This window comes from Triturus cristatus, chromosome 2_1 (assembly GCF_964204655.1).
Source record: "Triturus cristatus chromosome 2_1, aTriCri1.1, whole genome shotgun sequence".
NCBI classification, from domain to species: domain Eukaryota; kingdom Metazoa; phylum Chordata; class Amphibia; order Caudata; family Salamandridae; genus Triturus; species Triturus cristatus.
The window spans coordinates 872,676,342-872,692,887 of NC_140581.1; the positions used below are offsets into that span (position 1 = coordinate 872,676,342).

Consider the following 16,546-nt stretch of genomic DNA (forward strand, 5'->3'; position numbering starts at 1 on the left):
CTGTGCGAGCAGGCCCTACAGCGGCAGAGCCCTGAGACAGGTTTGAAAGGCTACTTCGGTGGGTCGTGCAAGCAGCGCTGCAGGCCCACTAGTAGCATTTAATTCACAGGCCCTGGGTATATAGGATACCACTGTACAAGGGACTTGCAGGTAAATTAAATATGCCAAACAGGTGTAGAACTATCTTACCACGTTTACAAGGAAGTGCACATGCACTTTAGCACTGACCAGCAGTGGTGAAGTGCCCAGAGTCATACAAGCAACAAAAATAGGTCATGGTAAAATACAAGAGGAAAGCAAAAGGTTTGGGGCTAACCCTGCAAAAAGGGCCAGTTCCGACAGTTGTATATTTGTTTAACTCTAATGTACCGTTGACAATAGAAAAACTCCTTAAAAAAATGAATTAAATATGTCCAATCATCCCAGTAACCACTAGCAGACATTAAAGCAATAAAATGGACTGATGAAATAGAATTACAATATATCCTCGCACTGTGTTACTATTTAGGCAAGAATATAAATATGTATTTAATGTTATTGTCAAATTCAAGTGGCACTTTCGTAAAAACGAAATACAATACATTTCAAAGTTGTTATTGTACAACTGAACCAAACAAAGATTTGGGCCTGATCTTATGTCAACGGAAGAACACTGCAGTGAAGATATTACCAGAAACATAGTGGCACCGCTCTTCGATGGGTAGAAAATATCCTAGTGCCCATGGTGTATATGTGTTACTCTGATGGGCAAAAGGTAGACATTGATTATCATGAGTATCCATAGGGGTGAGATTAGGGGACCGAAGAAGAATCTTCTTGTACCCATCCAAGCTTGATGTATTTAAATTAATGGAAAAACAAGAACTAAGAAAGTATAGCGGAGGCAATCAAATCATGGACCATCAATATTGAGGTAAGACAATTTTAAGAAAATACAAATAAATCAAAATTTAAAGGAGACATTTTAAAGGAAAGACATTTAAAGAAAACATTACACATCACACACTTGGGTGAAGATTTGGAGTAGTGAGGGTGGTGAGGGTTTTTTAGGGATCAGGTATAGGTTGGGTTTCGGGGTGGTGATGGGTTTTTAAGAGTTTCGGGATTGGTGGCATGTTAGGGTGTTGATGCTTTTTAGGTTTTACAGATGGGTGGAGTTTAGTAGTAGTAAAGGGTTTTTAGAGTTTGGGAATGGGTGGAGTTTAGGGTGGTGTGGGGCTGTAAGAGTTCAGAGACAGGCTGAGTTATATGTACAAATGTTTTTTAGGGGTCAGGGATGGGAGAGTTTAGGAGTGGTGAGGGGTTTAAGGGTTCATGAATGGGTGATTTTCAGGGGTGGTGATGGTTTTTTAGGGATCAGGGATGAGTGCGTTTAGGGGTGGTGCGCCATTTTAAGAGATCAGGAATCGGTGAAGATTAAGCGTTAAAAGGTGTTTTTAGGCTTTTAGGAATGGTGGAGTTTAGGAGTAGTGAGGAGGTTTTAGGTTAAGAGATGGGTAGAGTAGAAAGGGCTTTAAGCGCTCCAGGATTGGAGGAGTTTATGGTCAGAGACGAATGGAGCTTAGGTGTGGTAAGGGGTTTTTAGGGTTCAAGAGTGGCTGGAGTTTAGGTTAGGAAAGGGCTTTTAGGATTCAGGGGTCAGAGGAGTTTACATGAGGAGGCATTTTTAGGGGGCTGAGATGGATGGTGTTTAGGGGTTGTGAGGGCTCAGAGAATTATAAGCATCCAAAGTATTTGTTTGACAATGTAAAATATATACATCCTAAATAATGTCCCCTGACATAAAGGATTGAAATGTATACCTTCAAAGAAAGGTTTTCTGAAAGTAAGACCTGCAAACATTTCATTTCCACCTCAAAAAAGATAGGTATGCAGAGCCATTTAAAAAATAAAAAAAATTCTATTAAGTGGTTTCTGTGAAATGGTAAATGCCATTCATCCTAAAAATGTCCATTAAACCAATGAAATGGTTTCTCATTAATGGTATACCATTAAATCGTTTTTCAATGAAAAAACATATAACCACCCCAACTATATTGGAAGAGCTGAGAAAAATTCTCCCTGCTGCATTTTTTTCATAAAGGAAATGAATGTAAAACTATTTGCTTTCTCTGGAAGCATTCTTTTGATAGGCCTGTGAATGGTTAGCAATTATTGCTGGCTTGCCACTTTTGAGGTAGGCCTGCTACCAACTAGAAATGAGAATGGAGTCATCAATAATATATAACCATTACCAAATGCTATTATAAAGACATACATGTTTAGGCGGTAATGTGAAACCTTAGAGAATCTATACTAAATTAGTAGTAATAGGAGGCCATAATCTGCCATGTTCAATTGCTGATGAAGTTGGATGAAGATGATATGTATCTAATCTATGATTATGACACATTAAATTCTACCATTGTTGCACTGGTACTTGTTTTTAAGTTGCAATTTCCTGAAGAGCTACAGCAACGAGCAAATCAATCAATTTTCCAAGAAGATGATCATGAGACCAAATATTATAAAACTCTCCCAAAAGCTATTTTTGTCATAAAAAGGTTGAACAACATGTGTAATATGATTAATTTTAAATCATACTGACTTCCAGAACTGTAGTACTTCACTGCAAAAATAAAAGATGTGCATATATGAATCATCTGTCTGTTGACCGGTGAGTTTGAATTTAGATAGTTTTTCTGGTGTATATTATAATCTGTTATTAGAGTAAATTAAAGTTTATGTTAAAGAGCCAGAAGGAGCAGTAGAATGTAATTTTAACCACATTTTATTCCATACCTTGAAAGACCAATTACAAGATAGATTTGATTCCCATAAAAAGTTAAACTTTACTTTTTGTTCTTATGGAAAGTGAGGAACCAAGCAATTTATAATAGATGCTTTACTATAAATGTTGTGACCTATTGAAGTATCTCTGCTATTACCAGTTCCCAAGGTGGCTTGTGAAATGTTTGAAAGTAATGGAGTGATTTTCTCATGTAAACTGTGAAATTTGTATTGCTGTACATTTGATAAATTGGATTTAGAAGAGATGTCAGAGAATGAGCGTAAGCTATCATTATGCATTAACTGCAAAATCGTTATTACTCTTTTATCCACCCAATGCTTTCAATGAAGCACAAGGCTATTCTGTGTAATATGTTTGCTTTACCATATGGGAGTAGAAATAAATTGATGTGAGGATAGAGTATTAGACACTGTATTTGCTTTCAACAGGGAATAGGTGTCTGAAATGACAGAAGTTAACCAAGACTTTGGAAGTGAAGACGTAATTATGTGAGTATGTGAATGGATGTATACGCTCTAATTCCAAATCCAACTTTGGAACAGGGTTGGAAGAAATTAAGCAATCTTGTGTTTGTTTAATACCAAATGCCTTGTGATAATGTATAAAGTCAGGAAAGCTGACAACATCATACAACTTGGGGAGCTTAAGCTGGGCAAGAGAGATGTGTGGTTTTTTAACATGATCTTAATTAGGAATATCATAAGGAAAACATTTATGAAGGCCAATGGTATTTATTTTCTAACCTTTCCTCCTGTCAGTATTTAGTGATCTGTAATCTGTAGTCAGTAATCTGTAAACCCAAGAATTGTACCACAAACACATGTGCATATATGTAGTTATTGAAGGAGATATCATTCTTTTTTGCATGCTGTCAAGCTGCACAAATATTGGCGCAGCTGCCTTGATTGACAGCATGGAAAGTCATACAAATAAGACCTTGTTTTGTATTTTTCTGATTTCAGCATTTCAATTAACACATTCTATCTGCCTTTATTGATGTGTAAAAACAATTACAAATGGAAACTTGAAAGCGTATATACAAACAAATGCTCATTTACTGACACTCATAGTCAAGGTGTGCGGGGCAGACAAGCCCTGTACAATCTAAACATTCCCTGCAGCCTTTGTAAAGTAGTTTTTATAGTGTTTCCACTTTTCCAGGTTATCCTTGTTATTTCACTGTGTTCCAGCAGTCTGACAATGCAAGTGATGTATTTTGTAGGAACAAACCTCATTGGTGAAGGTAGATGGAATCCACAGTCGAACTCCGAATCTGACTATTGCTATTGACATTGCGAAAATTGCCTCATTATCTAGACTGCATGTCCTCAAGAAGCTGTGTTATAACTACTTATTCTGTCACCCACAAGCAAAATGTTTTGAAAAGTGAGCTCTCTACAATTCCCAATGGTATTTTGATGTTGTGGAAAATTATTAGCCTAATTAAGTCAGTCTAAAACGAGAAAATTGTTACCTGTGTTAGAACCCGCAATTGAGAACTTCAGGAGCTGTATAATGACAACATACACCTGTGCAAACGAAGATGCACAAAGTTATGTTTGCACAGGCGCACACATTTTATGATACAGCCCCAGAAACACATAATGTTGTCTGGAAGGCAATGGTGCATTCCTTTATATACTATATACATTTGCACTGTGTGAATACTTGCTAGGCCTTCTTCAGAGATAGTGTTTTGCTTTGCCAACTGTAATTTTGTATACTTTGTCATTTTATGACTATATACCTGATGGTTGTCTTTTTGGAAAGCTTAAACGTAATACCATAGGTCTAAGTTTGTTATAATTTGTAGGACGAATAAATGGGAAGGTTCTATAACTCGACCCTGTCCAGGGTGTAGCTTGTATGAAGAATCAGAGGTCCATGTATTATTCTTTTGCAAGGCTTACACAAACCCACATAGAAAATGGATTATCCAACTAGCTAAAAATCTTGGTGTAAGTAATTATAGAGACCTACACAGGGTAATGAAATATGATACTTCCCCCTTATTCGTCACAGTAACTGCTAAATACTTATTTACAATGTGGGTAATAAGAAAACATCTAGTACTGTAATGTTTTTTTCTTTTTTGCAAGCTATGTCCCTTTTTATTGCATTTTTATGACATACATCAGCTACTTTTTTATGAATATATATTGTCTTAAATTATTGTTTTATGAGAGGTTTTAAGATTATTGTATGCATGTGTAGATCTTTTTTTGTGATGTCTGTACTTTTATGGCATTTTTGCCAAAATAAAGTTTTCTGACCTGACCTATAATGACAAGCCACTGAAAGCTATAGGCCTGAAAGCTCTATGCTGATTGGTTGACTAGGAAAAGGTATTTCAGATGCCATGGGCCTGATCTGTTTAATATGGAAAGATACTACAAATGCAGTATTCCTGATACATATAGGCCAACAGACCTTTTGGGTGGATTGCTATTGCACCATGTTAAAGCCTGCAGTCAGATATTTTGTCACATGAAATCTCACAAATTACCTTTGTAGGAAAGGATTTTCATGTTGGCTACCCCCTTGGACAAACCCTAGGGGTTGAACATTTGCACTATAATATTCAATGCTAGAATCTCTTTGGAAAGCCTGGCAGTCTTAGTTGTCTACAAGGATCTTGTAATAAAACAAAATCATTAAATAATACATGCATCCATAAATATAAATATATATTTTCATATAGAGAAATAAAGGGCCTGTGCATCAGACTCTTCTGCCATTGGTCTGTTTTAGTGTCATTTACACTCTGCTTCCGTCAATGGCAGTGTATTGCATGGGGTAATGGTACAGTCCACATTAGTATTTAGCTCTCTTGCCCTGTGAATAATGGCATTTTCTGATCACATGTGCACATCAATCACATTTCCACATCAACATGACAATGAGTGTGTTTCAGTGTCAGAGCTAGCTTAATTTCCTCATTATATAGTTCACCAATCAATACTTTGCTTCTCTCTTTTTTTTTTGTTCCTAAGGGGACGCTACATCTCCCTGGGCAGTGCTAACAGGCCACTGCTTGCCCTCATTTAATCTACAGCTATGTTTAGTTTTGTTATTACAAATATATTCCTTATGTGTTTAGACAGCAACATGTTTTCTTTTTTTCTACTTGCAGTCTTTTAATTTATCTTGCATATGTTTATCAGTTTGTGTGTGTTTTATTGTGGTTGTGTCAGAGGGTGATTGCAAGACTAAGTCAGCAGATGGGTGAATTGATGCATACCTCCAGGAAACGATTTAATTACCCACACTATGAACCAATAAAAATATTAATTACCCACACAATGCACCGATAAAAAGATATTGAAGAGAGTGAGATGTGACATTCCATGATCAAATAACATAGGGGCTAAATTATATTTACGGCCCATGGGTCCACCATGGGGACGGAGCAAATTACCCCATCCCCATGATGGAGAAGCTGCCCACCTAATTTATACATGACAACCAAGCAGGCAGTGATTTATAAAATCATTGGCAGGAACCACCATCACAGCAGTTCCTGTCAATGCATTTTGCTGTTTGCCACAGGGCTGCGTCGGAAGGACGCAGCCCTATCTCAAACAGTATTTGGGATTTTCTTCTTGAAAAGAAAAAAGTAATGCTCCCCTCACCATGGGCAGTTTCTCCCATGGTGGGGAGAGCACTATAATGTTTTAACTGCTTCTAACTGCCAGGCTTTACCTGGCGGTAAGGAACAGTAAAAAATGACAACATGTCCGCCTATTTAAATTGAACAAATTGACATGTAGCCTTTACTCCGATGGCCCTTACTCTCCAGTGCTGTTGGAAAATTTGGCCACTGTGGCCAAACCAAAGGCCCGCTCACATTCAAATCGGGTGGTGGGACCTTCATATTGCCGGTATGACTACCCTGTTGCTGTTGTGGCGGAGTATACGTATCACCAATATAGAAAAAAGGCCCAAAGTTTCTTAGTTGCATCATTTTGGACAACCAGATGAAACAAGTCATAGGACTGAGGTGAAATGCATGACTAGAGTCAGGTCTAGAGAGTGAATCTACAAACTCCAGGGCCCCATTTCAAAATATGGGAGGTATGATTGGGAAGATCAAAGTATTGCTTTACTTTAAATAATTGCTTTATGTTCATCAAAGAATTCATCTGAGCAAATACTAGCCAGAAATATGACCAAGAAAGACACCCAAGTCAACATAAATGCAAAGTTGGGTATAATTGATCAAACGTGCTACTGAAACTGGTGATCCCATACGTTATCAGAAGTTGGTTACAGGGTAATGAAAGATTAAGGGCCATATGTAGGTAAATTACATTTACCGATTCTTAAATACCGAATTTTACCGATTCGGTATTTATGAATCGGTAAATGTAATGTAGGTAAAATATTACCGAATTGGTAAGTGTCGGTATTTTAGAATCGGTATTTACCGATTCGTTAATGGCAACTGGCTTCCCATTCATTCCTATGGGCCTGGAGGCCCATAGGAATGAATGGGAAGCCAGCTGCCATTACCGAATCGGTAAATACCGAATCGGTAATGGGGGAGGCATCATCATGGGTGGCAGGGTGTCACATTGATACCCTGGTGCACCCCTGATTCGTCCATGTGTGCACATGTGGCGCACATACATGCCCTAAGGGCATGTATGTCTGCCACATTGCACACTTCAAAGTGCACAAAAATGCTTTTTTATACCTATTCGTCATTTACCATCAACTTTTAGTTGGTGGTAAATAACGAATCCCCACACCAACGACATACTCCCCCTACATCTCATTTCAGGATTCGGTATTTACCGAATCGGTAAAATTCTGAAATGTGCCCCCTACATACCAAAAGCCTAAATACCGGTCGGTAACGGGATATTTACCGAAAATCGGCCTTTACCGACCGGTATTAGGTTTCCTACATACGGCCCTAAGAGTGCAATTTTCCCACAGGACATCACATTGTAATGAAAATCACCTGTGTGTAGTTAACCAAAAGAATATAACATAAAATAAGACAACATTATCTTAACATATCAGTCGGAGTAATAACTTCAGTAAATGTTCTTGACAATTGTTCTTAATACTGACAGAGGCCAGTAGAAGATAGCATTGTACACATTATGTTACTTGTCTTGTTCCTCTCCTGAGAATAAAGCCCAACTCTTTTCAATACAGAATTGAAAAGTATGGCAGATGCCCTAAGAGTTGGTGAGTATTTCTTTTACTTAAGAACAGGAGCCATGAAATCAGGTAGTGAGTTTGTGGTCCATTGAAGCTTGCTTAGGAAAGACCACATCCTTTTGAAGAGCCAACAGTGAATACAATTATTGTGCACATATCATTGTGGCCATACATATAAAACAACATGCATCTTTCATGTCACATGAAAATCGGTGCCAGATGGAGAGAGGTGAGACAGATTTCAAAATAGTACCATGTGAAAAATATGTATTTCAAAAACCTGTTATACAAAAACATGGAGACCAAAACATAGACTATCAAATTCGTGTGCTTAGATAAATATCTCTCCATAAAAATATTTTATTAGAACCTAAACTCACTACTAAGCACCTGCCTCCAAATAAGCTAGGTCTGGATTTAGAACAGTAAAGTAACCCTTTCCTAAAACAGTTGGCAAGTGAGTGTGACTAGATTTAGCAATTCAGTAAACGTCAAATTGTTTAGTAGGAATAGATTATTCAGATTTTGATGCAATCATCTCCCGAAAGGTTAGAAGGTTTAGACAAATCAGCTTTAAACTACTCTAACTGGCTGAGTTCAGCAGTAGCCACCTTAGTTACCACCAAAGTATCTCAGCCCCATAGAAGTAAACCATAGGCTTGTGGTTTACAGATAAATGAAGAACTCAAAAACAAATGTTGTAAAAGGCAGGGCCGTTAATGGAGAACGGAATACAATAATCTGGATAAAGAAATTTTAAGCAATAGATGGCAGATTACAAAACATTGCTAGAAAAAGAAAAATCTTGTTATTTCACACACAAAATGTAAGCGTCACAAAACTCTGTAAATAATTATTTCAGACAGTGACCAAATTGACCACCATCCCTAGCAATAATTCTGCAGTTGGCAGCCAATCTTTTTGCAATACCCTTGCAAACGTTTTTTAAAATAAAGTGTAAGAGATATATAATAGGTTCTCATTTAACAAGATCTCCTCCGGAGGGAAAATTGTCCCCCTCTACTCGCCTGGAGACTGAAACCTTTTTGGAATTTTACCACTCTTACAATTGAGCAGGTAACATTGCACATTAATTCTATCAAGTCTGGCTTGCCATATGATTCTTGACCGCCTTCAGTAGCTAAATTAGCACGTGAAATCATTGCCTCCAACCTCCCAGATATTTTTAATAAAACGTTCAAGGCAGGCCACTTTCCCACACAATGGAAGATAGTGTCAGTGCTTCCGTTGAGAAAACCCAATCTCCCGACACCAGCTAAGGGCTAAGATAGTGGAGAAGTCCATAAACCAACAACCAGCCACTTTATTTAAAAAAAAACATCTTCTGAATTCAATTCAGCTTGGATTCTGAAGCAGCTACAGCACCGAGATTACCTTTATCATGGCAACAGAGGAGATAAGGGTGACACTTGACCCTCTTCTTAATCGACCTATCGCAGCATTCAATACTTTTAACCACAAGCTGCTGAAAGATCATCTCTACAGCATTGGAATTAGGGGTGCTGCATTGGCACTGCTAAGATCCATTTTTCTCAGACGAGAACAATCTGTAGCACTAAAGGAGTTTGTGTCTGAACCCTTCTCACTGCCCTGCAGGGTCTCTCAAGGGTACTTGCTAAGTCCAGCACTGTTTAATGTGTATGTCACCACCTTACCAATTATATCCTTCGGATTCTCACTTACATCTTACGCTTATGACACACAGATTCTTGTTCCCTGTGAAACAGTGACAATGGAACTAGATTCCACAATTGTATTGGGGCAGTGAGTGAATGGATGAATGACAACTGCCTGAAATTAAATTCTGGGAAGACGGAGGTCATCCTATTCGGCAATTAGGTATCCTTTTGGTCCCCTTCCTGGTGGCCGCAAGACCTGAGTACTCTCCCGACTCCAGTCCGGAAACTCCAAATCTAGGAGTGCTAGTTAACAAAAGGCTAACATACGGCGAACAGGTCAATGTTGCCTTCTACATATTAAGGATAATTTAAAAAATCCTTCAATATATCCCTCCTGACTCACAGAAAACGGTAATCACATCTTTGGTGGTCTCTAAAATAGATTACTGCAATGGTCTATACATAAACATGCAACAGCAATTTGTGAATAAACTGCAACGGTTGCTGCTTAGGGATCCCGAAATGTTAATCCAACAATCAAGCCATTAGAAAACTTCATTGGGTACCAATCAGGTAAAGAATCATCTTTAAGGTCCTCTGCATTGCCTACAAAGCACTGCATGATTCAGGGCCAGACTATTTGAAAAGCAGATTAAAATGGTACTGTCCAGTTATAGTTCTCTGGGACCAAAAATGACATAGTTCCCAAATTAAAACAATCCTCCCGGGACGGAAGACGTTTTATGACCTGCACGACTAAAGTATAGAATACCTTACCCCTGCATGCCAAATCCATGACCAGTCTGCTCCTGTTCATACAAGCATTAAAATGTGGCTGTTTGGAAATCTGTGAGCTCTCCTTCAATCTGTTATAGCAGAGATAGCGGCAAGACACCTCCGGGTATGTGTGCGCTCTAGAAATATCTTTAACATAACATAGCATACCATTTATAGAAGGTGGAGCTTTAGAAGTCTACTTGTTTAGAAAATATGTTTTGGTGATATATCTTCTCTTGAAACTCTCCATAAACGTATGAGTCAGAGAAACCTTTATCTTTCAGACGGTGTTGCCACCGCTGGCTCTGCCGTTGGTACGCTTACTTCGATGACCTGCTCAAGAATGGGCTGTCTGAGTAAGGAAATCAGGTCGGAGACCCTTTTTTGGAGCAGATACTAGAATTTTGTTTCCTTCATCACCACCAGGATAAACCTGGCAGTGCTGGAAAAACATTGACACATGGCCCCAATGACCTGAGTTAATCATCCCAGGGAGTGGTGGTCATTCGTTTTTTGTTATTCAATAACAATCATCCAATTTGAGAATTGGTTAATTAAAAACAAAAAGTCTGGTGCGCGGCTGCCCGAAAGACAGCAGCAAAGTAACAAAGATGCAGGGTCCTCAAAGGAACTGGTTCCCCCAAAGGCCCAGAGATCCTCACTGGGTTGGTGGTGATCTATAAAAACGCCAGGCTGCCTGCCAAACTCCAACTTTGCCTCTGTGTGTCAAGACTTGGTGCATCACGTCCAACTCTTCCCCCATAAAACATACTACAACCACACTGTATCACAACCAAAGAGGTCCACCCGTGATGGACAATTTGAGCTATAGGATGCCATATAGTAGCACTTAAGTGATAGAGATACTAACTAACATAACGTGTCCAGGTGTTAGAGAGAAAGCGAGAGAGACAGAGAGACAGAGAGGGAGAAAGAGAGAGAGAGAGAGACAGAGACAGAGAGAGAAAATACATTCTTAGTCATGAAATCTACAAGTAAGAACACCTTTGAGATTGGGCGAGGATGCAAAGCTGAACAAAACCTCAGAGAAGAGCAAATGAACACACAGACTCCACGCTTCAATCATACAAAACTAACTTTGATTGCAATTATTGAGTAATAACATTTTAAGTAAGAAGCAGACTCTATCACTCAACCGCATATACTTGCTTTATTGTCATTCCTACAATTATCTATCTTTCTTGATGAATTACTAAATATCTATGATCAGAAAATCCTAATTTATCAAATGTCACCAATATCATGCATTCATGTCCTTGTTTTTGCTTGTCATTTACCAAACATGCTGCTCAAACACTTGTAATTTTATTTTTTATAACAAGCCCGATTTATAATGTGCACGCTTGTGCAGCAGTGATTGTGGTGCCATGCTTGACCGTAGCAGCACCCTCCTAGTTCCATAACGCCCCCGACCTCCTCGGCTCTCAGAAAATGAAAGTCTGAGAAAATGGGATTATAAGTCGATTTCTAAACATGAGGGTATTACTGAAGTAGGTTAGAAGGGATATTCATGGCTGCAAGAAAAGCACTGGAAATAGAGTTGGCGGAGGTCCAGCCAGTCAGCATCTGCGAACAATCCTACTTTGGCTTAATCAAATCAGGCCGGCCTCCCCAGCACTGTATTTGCTGACAAGCAAGGTAACTGAGATGAATGCACCGTATTAATGCATCTGTCCACATTGGAAGGTTCAGCTTGTATTACCGGCTGCGTATCACAATCACATATGTCACATCATTCCAGAAATTGTGTGGTTGGGATCCCAGGTACTACAGCCATCCTGTTTAATGGATTACTAGGAGATGACAGGGTGGCGAGGAGCCATGACCAAGTGCTGATAGCTCTAGCGCCTTCTGTTATGAGCAGCCGCCAGTGTTTAGCGCTTAAACCATGCTATCCCATGGCCACTGCGCAGAAAAGTACTTTATTGAGGTGGAGGTTTGCAGTGAAATATAATTGGGTGAAGCTCGCATTGCAAGCAAGGAAGAAAGACTTCCTGGTAATAATACTGGCGTGCATATTAGCTATCGAGAACCAGATATATATCATTAGGAAAGGTGATGTACCTGTGGTGCAAGGGGCTGGTAAATAAGCCCCTAAATCTTTCCTGCATGCACTGGGGACTGTGGTTGCCTATAACGGTACAGCCACTTTCAGTCCCCTCTGACCGATCACCTTGATAATTCTCTTTCGTAACAAAACACAGCATCAGGCAGAGCAGACTTGAACAGATCTCAGGTGACCATCACTTGAAAACAATGAAGACACAAAGTGTGGTTGTCTCCTTTCATCTACATCTGTTTAGAAATCACCAAAACAAGTGCATACAAAAAGAGCTGTTTAGAAATCACCAAAACAAGTGCATACAAAAAGAGCTGTTTAGAAATCACCAAAACAAGTGCATACAAGAAGAGCATGCCAATATCCCTTTCCGCTCGCTGCGAATGACGAGAAGGGGCAGCTGGAGTCGCTGTTTGTAACTGACTCTAGTTTGTCCCTCTGAGACTGTATGTAGCGTCCATTATCCAAACTACCCCCTTGGATTATTCTGGCCTAAGAAATCAGTGGCTATTTAGTGCTTGCAGTCATGTGATGGCAAACAACACTGAGTTTAAGTATGAGGTGATGCCAGCAAGCACACATAGGGAGAGAAGATGAGACAATACAACTTCCTGTCATGATGACCTTCATGCTACGATCATACGATCACGTGTTTAAGAGTACAACCAATGATAGGATTTTTACCCAATGATTGGTGATCAAAAATCCAAACTATTCTATATGGATCCAACAGATGTCACTCTAGCCTGGGATGTGCATCATCATTTAGTGAAGTCTCCTATGCCTCAAGAGGCAATGATCTGCCTGCAGGTTTGTCAATCTCTGAAATTTCAAAAGATGCTTCTTTACTACGTATGTCAGAGTTCCCTCATAGCACCTAAAGTGCATTACTTCCTGTGGTGGTTAACTGTGGAGTCATGCTGTACTCGACCAAAAGCCTTAGCGCACCATCTTCAAAGCACTATCTGTAGAGCTCACTCATGCCGCTTGCCATACTCCAGAGTGAGGGTGCCAGAAGGTATCCACTTATCATTGTGTACCATGGTCAGATCAATCGAAGGATATGTGATGCGTGTTACACACAGCCATGAAGCCGCAGCTCCATTCTTGGCCCCCTCCTCGCCTCACGCAGCGCTCTTCAGCAGAGTGTGTTCCGCTGAGGGCTGGTGGTCTCTCGCTGACAGCTGCAAGGGCCTGCGGTGACAGTGGCCAACACCTGCTTCTTGGACAGCTGCGGCAAGGCAATGCTGAGGCACCAGCGGAAAAGCTGAGAAGACAGGCTAGGCTCAGCTGTGAGCAGAATGCAGGCCACCAAGACTGAAAGAGCATCATTACTGTTTGGGAGTGCAGACCCGCTGGGGTTTAATCAGCCTTGACATCTCGTCCACCGTCGGAGCACCTCTGGAACTTGCTGGATACTCACTCATCTGATATCATTAGCCACCTTCACGTCAGTCAAAGAAGACTGCAAACAGCCCCTTCAAACAGACCTTTAACTCATTCTCAGGTTCGCATTGTAAGGGTCTTGGGCCCATATCGACAATGCACATGTTCTTTTTGCTCTTCACCTACCACTGATTTGCATATTAATCTCCTTAATAATCCTCAAAAAATTACCTCTAGATTCTTCATTCATCTATTCATCTAATGCTGCAAACTGGCGCTGGCTAAGTGCTGAGAGCCTGGCAAGTGATATTTATTGTAATAGGACGTGATAAAGATTTACACAAAAATATTGGTAATGATCAACTAATAAAATTCTGCTATAAGTAACTAAATGTACCAGGGATACGTACATGCTGCAATGTCATGCCAGCTATTGCTCACTGTCCTACAGGTCCGAATAGGAGAAGCTCTTTGACATGTAGGGTTGTTGCCATCTGAAACTGGTACCAGGAAATCCCTGCCCATCACCACTGGTAAAATTCAAGGAGTCATTTTACCCCCTCTACTGTCCTGCAGTCTTATTAGAGAAAGACATTTTGAATCACACACACGCACTTCACGCACGCTAACACCACACTATATGAGTTTTATTTATATTCCTTTAAATAACAAAACGCACACTGGCCCAGGGTATTTCAATGTCATGTGTCCTGGTGGTCCTTGAGTGAAAACAAGAAAATACGCAATTTTATTCAGCCCGTATCTATGTGCCCTTAAGACTGCTGATCAGAGACCTTTCAACCGAGCTCCGCCTGAGTCATCTCTACACCTGGTCGAAGAACTCTGTTAACAAGCGCTGCGAAGTTAAGGTGCAGCGCCTCCTGTAAAGTTGTAATAGTGCCAAAGTTCACATCCAAGCAACTGCGCTTGTCTCCGCGAAGAGCACCTGAGGCTGAGCCCCATTGACTCGACTGATGCCTGCGGCAGGCTCCACACAAAGGAAACCCTTCTGCCTCCTGACCGAGGAATCCCCGTCACACGGTGCCGTTCGATAACGCATTAAAGATAAGGCAGGTGGATTAGCGCACTACCAGCCGAGACAAGATCTACGACAACAGACACTGACCTGACAACAAGACTGCGCCCTCCCCTTCCCTTCAACTAGAAACCCACTTACAGTTTATGCATTTTAAAAGAAAGGGGGATTAAGAAGAGAGATTAAATCAATTCTTATCCTACAGAATATCTCCTTTTGGGACAGAGGATTCAAGATTCAAGGATTTTCAAGGCACGAGATGTTCTTGAGACATGTCGCATATGAAAGAGCAAAGTTTTAGTGTATCTAGATTACCGGCAATGCAGTAAACGCATGCAATGCAGTCGAAGCTAACGTTTGGCATATAAGGGCACATTTTCCCGCCATACCTTGAGGAGTCGGACAGATGGCAGGAAGGCAGCGTGGCACAGCTTCCGAATGGTCCAGTTCAGAGGCCGCGGGGCATCCGTGCGACTCATGACCCTTTCCCAAATCCCAGCGGAGAAAAAAAAGAACTTCAGTGTGGAAAATGCCTAGAGAACATGAGGTCGTCCACTGTTGCGACATCCCTCAGCCATCCTGCCCGCGCGCAGGGCTGCGCGAACCATTCCTGACGGGCAGACGCCTCCCCAACTTGGAAGGCTGGCAAAGTGGCTGTGCTCGCGCCACCGACGCTCCCGGGGAAGGCAGCCTCCGCTCCGCTCATGCATACCAAATGCAGCTGAATGGAAGCAATCAGCCCGCTGCTCAGGGGAGTGCCGCGCTGCGCCGGGAGAGGGGGGCAGCCTGCGCGGAGATGCCTGCGGTAAGAGCGGGATGCTCGCGCTCGCTTTCTCCCCCCTCTCTCACTCTTCCTCTGGCTGCACACAGGTCTGGCGTGCCGGGAGGATGCGTGCCACGCGCTCGGCTCTGCCTTTTCTTGCTCCCCTCTCCCGAGGAGGGGGCGCGCTGGAGTTTCATCGAAGCGTGAGTGAATTTCAGGGAGGCAGATATGCGGGCTGGAGAGAAAGCAGTTTAGAAAAGGTGCGAATGGAAATGTGATTGAGGAAGCAAGCTGGGTATAAACGGGAGGAAGATGCCTGGGGTTGTGTTTCTGTCAGGCTGAGGTGATATAGACTTGTAAATTTCTGTTGTTTGCAGGCTGCTTGTTGACGTTCGGTGCGCGGGAACAAAGAGTTGATTAGAGCCCTTGCGGGCTGATAGATGACAATTTTGCAGAATAACAAGGCTCAGAGGTTATTCAGTTATCTCTGACGCGCTGAGAAGTGTCCCTCCGCAGACGTAGCCTCTGTTTGCAGTACCGGCTAAAAAGTCAAACAAGGGGTTAAATGCTGAAGGCTGGCTGCCCCATGGGGCTTAAGCAGAAGTAAAGCATTATAGGGCTGGAGATGATGCGGCCACTGCTTTCAAGTTACAAAACTTTGCTGCTGTTGGCAGCAGGAGAATGGAGGAAAAGCAGAGTGAATGATGAAACCAGTGAATGGATTAATGAATAGGCCTCAAATGCAAATGTATCCGCTGGCCTCATTTGTGACCTGAGAAGCATCGCTATTCGGACTGTGAGTGACAGTTAATAATAGTGAAAAAAGGGAACTGGGCCATGGAGGTGAGTGTGTTGACAATGGAAGCTTTATTAGCCGAACCAGTTAATGAGAAGCACAGTG

At 41.2% G+C, this 16,546-nt stretch overlaps 1 protein-coding gene across 1 annotated transcript in view; it reads right to left on the bottom strand.

The window, feature by feature from the left end:
• TRPM3 (transient receptor potential cation channel subfamily M member 3) overlaps positions 1-15,508 on the bottom strand; it is a 1,363,437-nt gene extending 1,347,929 nt beyond the window's left edge. Inside the window, exon 1 of the mRNA XM_085633017.1 lies at positions 15,272-15,508. Within this exon, the coding sequence (XP_085489143.1) occupies positions 15,272-15,361 (90 nt within the window). The 5' untranslated portion in view covers positions 15,362-15,508. The remainder of the gene's footprint in view (positions 1-15,271) is intronic.
• Between the last annotated feature and the right edge of the window lie 1,038 nt (positions 15,509-16,546).